The sequence below is a fragment of the Zonotrichia leucophrys genome, chromosome 3, assembly GCF_028769735.1.
Source record: "Zonotrichia leucophrys gambelii isolate GWCS_2022_RI chromosome 3, RI_Zleu_2.0, whole genome shotgun sequence".
NCBI lineage: Eukaryota > Metazoa > Chordata > Aves > Passeriformes > Passerellidae > Zonotrichia > Zonotrichia leucophrys.
This window is the reverse complement of record NC_088172.1, coordinates 52,602,229-52,608,909: the sequence shown is the minus strand read 5'-3', so window position 1 is coordinate 52,608,909 and position 6,681 is coordinate 52,602,229. Positions and strand designations below refer to the sequence as shown.

The 6,681-nt window shown below is 39.4% G+C and overlaps 1 protein-coding gene across 5 annotated transcripts in view; it reads right to left on the bottom strand.

Moving 5' to 3' along the window:
• Positions 1-29: 29 nt before the first annotated feature.
• Positions 30-6,681, bottom strand: part of TIAM2 (TIAM Rac1 associated GEF 2) — an 88,499-nt gene continuing 81,847 nt past the window's right edge. For all 5 annotated transcript variants that reach the window (XM_064708197.1, XM_064708198.1, XM_064708201.1 and 2 more), the window contains 6 exons: positions 5,563-5,671; positions 4,508-4,566; positions 3,569-3,674; positions 2,730-2,817; positions 1,947-2,101; positions 30-1,104 (listed from right to left, as the gene is read on the bottom strand). In XM_064708197.1, the coding sequence (XP_064564267.1) occupies positions 461-1,104; positions 1,947-2,101; positions 2,730-2,817; positions 3,569-3,674; positions 4,508-4,566; positions 5,563-5,671 (1,161 nt within the window). In that variant the 3' untranslated portion in view covers positions 30-460. The remainder of the gene's footprint in view (positions 1,105-1,946; positions 2,102-2,729; positions 2,818-3,568; positions 3,675-4,507; positions 4,567-5,562; positions 5,672-6,681) is intronic.

Sequence of the window (6,681 nt, the reverse complement as noted above, 5' to 3'; positions counted from 1 at the left end):
CAAAAATGAAACTTCTGCACTGTTGTGCACTAAAACACGTTAAAATAACTTAATTGTGCTTTAAATAAAGCAAACATGAAAACCAAAGAAATAAAATGCCCAAGGTACTAAAAATTTCAGTTTGCAATGCTACTTTCCATTGTAAACCCTTCTGCCACTCACTAGCACCTTTTCCACATTACTTAAAATATTAACGAGGCCATCCCCAAGAACACTAGATCGTCTTAATAAATGCTTGAAAGGGATGAACTAATTTACAAACCTGGGCCAACTTAATCTATTTTTAATCCACAATAAATTAAAATAACTTAAGAATCCTTTACAGCTGTTTTTGAGCAAAAATGTATTAGTGCACAAAATCAGATAGTAGTTTTCTTGCAGCTTCCATGAATTTACTAGTTTTAAAGCAAAATGTTTGTTGAATTTTATGTGGACTTCAAATGAATGTTTTAATATTAAGCTAGGATTTTCCATGCCTCTCCACAGCTTCATAAAAACAGTCCTCATTAACTACAGATGTTAAACTCTGGACACTAAATTCTCTCTCTAAAATAGAGTTCAGATCCATGTTTGCAGCATCAGAGTGACTGTCAAGGGATTGGTGACGTTCTTGCATTGCCATTAGAGTTCCTCTGCTACGCCTTGTGCTGTTTACTTTTCTCTTCACTGGGCAGAAATGGCCCCGCACGAGCTTTGGATGCTCTGCTATCTGAAAGCCATCTTCTGCCTCATTTTCAGCAGCCTGATCCTGTTCAGAGTCAGCACTGGGTTCCTCTGAAATCTTCAGCCGCTGGAACTGTATTTCAATGTCTTTTGTAGGGCTGCCTTTCTTTAGGCTCCGATAGTCCTCGTCGTCATCATCATCACTGAGAATGTCAGATTCTTTGACAAGAACATTAGAAAAGTCAGATGCAGTGCGCTCTGCATGTTTATCGGGAGATGAATTTTTGGGCTCCTGGATGCTCTCAGAAGTGTGGCAGCTGCTGCTCTGGGTGCTGCTGCTTAGGCTGCACTCATCAGAGTCCTGGAAGGTGCCTTTCCCCTGGTCACCGTTCCACTCGCTGCTGGAGGACTTCTTCAGTAACTTCAAGGATCTTGTGGAAGCTGTGCAGAGTAAAAATGCAGGTTTATTTTTTTCAGAAAAAAAATTTGGTTACACCTTTTATCTTAATATCCCACTTACAATTATGATGGATATAGTCATTCCAAGTCAGATGTGTCAGCACTCTGATACTGACAGTGTGTTCCTCATGTCACAGTTTTCATTACACCTATCCTAGGGTTCTGTGCTTTCCTTCATGCGTAATATATATCAAATCCTCCAAAAAAGTGTAGTCATGCTCACGCTTCTGCATAAAGAAAGATTGACTTGGGCACATCAAACGCTGAAGGGCCCAGGTGTAGGCAGCAGCTGAACTCTTCCAGATCCTCTGACATTAAGAGGATTTTACAGAGTACTGATCTGATAGAGAACTTGAAATACTAGTAACTACTCATTTAACTAAAATGTCTGAATCCTGTACCTAATTACAGTATCAGCTGGGATGCAGATTTAGTGCATTGAAAGAACCAAGACCCCCTGCCTTTTCCCTGTTGTTCCAGCTATAAATGCTATTAGGGCTGAGTTACTAAAGGGAGCCCAGAGGAAAGAATGCTAATATTGTATGGCAAAGGGTGTCTATTCCTTCCCAGCAAAATTAATTTGGGCCTTATTAAGTCTTCTCTGAAGACAGCTAATGACACATTGCAGTGTGCTTATCTCCTCTAGCCCTTGTCACATACTGAGTGGTAGAGAAACTACTCCTGCTCCAGTCCAAAAAAAGAAGAAATGGGATTTGTGGGTCTGACACATGTCACTCTATGATCACTCTATGGTAATAATTGTGAATGCCCTACCAGCACCAGAGGCTGGATGCTTAGTTTTCACTTGAGCAGGTGTTTCTTACCCAGTTTGGCTGTTGCAGGTACACGATTCTTAAGTGGGACGAGGCGATCTTTACATTTTTTCTCCAGCGGTAGCTCACATTTTATGTGACGTCTGAAATTCTCCCGCAGAATAGAACGGATGACCTTCACAATGTTAGTCTTGTTCTCAGAATCACTGCAAGTTTAAGAAAACACAAAACTTAATTTCCTTGCTGAAGTAAGACACTGGGATAAAATGTTCCCACTGCCTTTCTGCTGATGGGCTTTAGTGCAGTGTTTTATTTCAAAAGCTTGCTTTAGTAGTGGGTTTAAAGCTATCATAAGATCACAGAATGTTCTGGGTGGGAAGGGACATTAAAGATCATCAAGTTCCAACCTCTGCACTCTGGGCAGGGACATCTTAACAGTGCTAGACATTTCGCACACCTTGTGTTTTGAGATCTTAGTTGCTTCCTCTTAGAAAATTACTTGAAAGGTAGCTTCTGTATGAGAGAATCACAACCTTAAGTGGTCTTTATGAGAAAGTAATCTCTGTTAACCAGCTCAGAGTGGTTAAATTAGTTACTTTGCCCATACTGGAGCTTATGTTCATATATCTGCAGATTTCTGACATTGGATCACTACACTTAATTCACCAATTGGAATTTGTTATACTTTATGCAGCTAAAGATTGGCATAGTGCCTAGCTTCAAGTAAAGAGTCCCACTTTGAAACTGCTGATGTAAAGGTCACATAGGAGAAAATACTTTCTTTTTATTTTAAATGCCATTAATGTGATTTGTAAAATACAACCTCCAGCTTACCTGCTGCACAACTGAAAAACTGTTTCTGGCCTGCCTTCTAGTTCTGACTTGGTGTGAATCAGTTCCCAGATACAGCTGTTCTCCGTTCCTGTGCATGGAAGGAAACATTACTTTTGCATACACTTCCCAAAACCTTTGGCATTAGAAAGACCAGGGTAGAGTTCCTGACTCTCTAGAAGACAGTGTTAACTCAGCCATGTGTGGAGCTACAGAGGATCTCACCAAGGTGGAACCCAAGAGAAAGCTTGGGAAGCCAAGGAACCCCAGAGAACTCTCTTGCTGTGGCAGCCCAGCACTGTCTTTGATAACTTTTCTCTAGGAGAGTTGCTTTCCCCCATTCCTGCTGCTTCTCTATGTTTTCCAGCCTTAACAGGCCTTCACCCAGGAGTGCTCTAAAAACTTTGTGACACTTTACAGAACATACAGAAGTGGACAGGACTATAAAGATCGGCTTGAAAATAAACCCACAGCCCTTGACTACCACAAATTACAGCCACCTTTATGCTGTTTGAAAAAACATGAGGATCAGCACACAGCACCAGTGTGTCATCAGGATGTCAACTACAGTAAACCACCTGCCTTTTATTGGGAATTTCCATTCTGTCATTCCTTCACATCATGTTACATCTCCCTTAATGCACAGAAGTCAGCATACCAAATGAAGAAAGTCTGTAAATGTATCAAGCCTGTACCCCCAGAGTGCAGAGACAACAGTGGACAGGTAATACTTTCTCTACACCTGCTTGTTTCCAGAGGCTCAGAAAGACATCTGGAAGAAGCAGTATTACAAAATTCCAGAAAAGCATTCAGTCCTAAAGTATTTACTGCAAGAGAGTTACCTGCTGTGTTCCCCAGTCGAACTTGAAGAGCAGATAAAGGAATCAGCCAACGAAATTTAAATGGATCCAAGTCACCATAATTATGTGCAGCACGAACATTAGTAGGCTGTAAAAAGAAAACAAAGGATATTTCTAAGAAGTAGAAGAAGTGGTGGTGTTTTGTACTTAGATCTTAAGTACAAAAAGAAGAAAAACTAAATTGATTGAACTTTCCTTCTCTACCTTAAAATGAACTTGTAAATGTAGTTGAAATGTTGATAGACACAACCTTTGGAATTCATAATTGCTTCAACTTTTAAAAGCCATTTGATTTTAACTGATAAAAATAAAACTTTGCCTATAAGTACTACCAGGGAGGAAGTTTCCTGTGAAAGAACATGCAGACTGTCGATTAGCAGAATACATTAATCATGTAGCTGCTGCTGCTACTTTTGGAGCTCCTCCATCTGTTACAATGAGCATGGTGCAGTATATCACCACTGGTACTTGCAACATACAATTTGATACCTGGCTTCCACATTTCAGGTCTGTAAGTGGGTGCAGAGAAGGTTATGTATATAATGCCCCTTTTCCTTTCCTTCCAGGAGTATCTAGGGTCCATAAAAGAAAGGTCTTTCACCTGCACCCCATGGTAAGGTAGGCTGTCATAAATGCTATCTGGAAGAATTAGTTATTTCTGCATAGCAATGTTCCATTTTCCACTTGATAAAATTAACACAGGGCTCACACAGAAGATGATGCTGCTGCTTACTAAATAACAAAAAATACTTATTGCTACACAGATACCGAGCATTTGTTTTAGCAGGATAGCCAGAACTCCAGCCTAGGAAGTGAAAGGGGTGTTTCACCTCAGTAACTCCCCCTTTATAACGGTTATAGTCCATCTCACATTGCAGTAATATCCTGAACATCCACCATCTCCACTGATACCAGACTTACCATTTTCTTTTTCAGTTTGTAGTTCTCCTTATAGACCAGTATTACAGCCCTCTTAAAAACTGAAAAGAAAAAGAAAAAAATAAAATGAAAACCGTTAATTATAGGCATAATATTACAATATTCAGTGAAAATACTATCTTGGAGAAGTATAGTCATGGGAATGTGAAGGATGAGATAAGCAAACACAGAAAAGCATCTGCCATGTGCTGAGATGACAACTGGGTTTTTCATTCTGCACTTTCATGCAATGGCAGTATTTTTCCCTCTGATTTTGTTCTGAATGTTTAGGATGAAGCCATTCTGTACATTTAGATAGTAACCACCTATCTATCCTCTGTAACTCTTCACATAAACAAATACAGAAGATGTATGTTAGATGTAAAAATTTTCTTTCTGTAGACAGTGGACATTTTCAAGTGAAGCGAAGGGCCTGTAGCAGGAGAGGACACAGTCTGTTCTTCGTGCAGTTCAACAGGTTGTTCTTGTGTTTGGAGCATCCCCTTCCCTAACCATGCTACCCTGAGAAAGAGAAACCTGTCTGACATTAACCTGGAGTTCTTCTGAAGGTGTTTATCCACTGAAGTATTAAAATAATCTTTTTTTTAAGAAATGGACTCTTATTTGTGTGCTCTCATTTCCACATCAAGTTTCAGGTTAATCTGGATGGGGATGTCAATGCTGTAGCTGTAAAGCAGAAGTTAGTCTGAATTCACAAGAGTGGAATAAATCATGATTTTCCCACAAGCCTCCTTTGAAAGCCTCATTTAACAGATTGTTCTGAAGACTCTAATATTGCCTCTTGAAAATCTTCCATAGATTAAATATCGGCAAGACAGCAGCTGAGGGTGGCTCACAGAGCAAACAGTACAAGCAAGCAAATAAATAGAAAGTTTTTTCATATTGGGAAAACACAAGTATGCATTTTTTCACATATAAATCCACCCTACATATCACGTGACTGCGGGGAATGGAGTTTGGGGCTTTTATCCTGGGAGGAGATCTAATGTGGCCATCTTCAGATTTGAAAGCACAGAGTCCTTAAGAAAGGCACTTACCAAACACTGTAAGTTCAAGGTCTTTCCTTGCTTTGCCCAGTGAGGGAAAAGGATTCAGCCAGGTAACTGTAGAGTGCATCAGAAGTTCTCCCATTGAAAGCTCTGTCACCTGGATTAAATTATAACAGTAAGTAAAATAAATAAACAGTATAAATATCTACATCAGTGCTGCATTTTAGTATACAGTGATAACTTTAAGGATCTATGTTTTCTTTATTTACTCTATGTATAGAAAGAGATCCGCACTACAGCAGGAAAAGTATGAGTAATCCCTTTTTTTAAAACAGGTTACAAATATACAAAGTAATAGCCCCTAAGTTACAAAAGCTGGGTAGAAGTCCTTACTATTAATAACTTAGAAGAATACTAAGGTGATCTGATAATCTTACACTTCCATATAGCCAGTTATGAACTGCCTGATTTATTAGCTGTAAATATCTTTAATTTCTATAGAGTAATTAGTATTAATGACACTACCAATGGCAGAATTAATGGAGGCCTTGTACTCTGAGGCTCCTTTCTTCTGTGGGACACAACATAATGCTGAAGAATATCAAAGGCTGTCAAGTTTTGTTTCCCCATAAATGATGAGAAACCAGGTAGTCAACAGGGACAATCTGACTTTTACTAGCAGGAAATGAAACAACTGAAATGACATCTCTCATATCTGATATCCAACTTTACAGATTTGATCTGCTTAGTAATTGTTTGATGTAAATGGCTGAGTTGAGGCCTTGCTGCCCCAGTTCTGGGAGATGACTGCACACAGTCTGTATAACTAATGGGTTTTGCTCTGACAAATACCTATGGATGCCTCAGCACTGGAAGTGCAGAGAATGAGAATAACAGACCTTAATGTGAAATCCTTCAAATTGCCATTTTCATTTATACGGGTGAAAAAATATGTTAAGAGCTTAAGAACTCAATAGCATAAAATCTGAATGCCTTGGGGCATGGGTAATCTCTGCAATGTTTTGACAAGAGGGTTTTTCCTACTAAGAACTATATCTACTCCTGCTTGCAATTCCTGTCAGTCCAGAATGCAGCTCTGGCAGCTGTCTGCAAACTTTACCATAACCTACTGACAGAAAGAAATTTGACAGATAGGTACAAAACGGA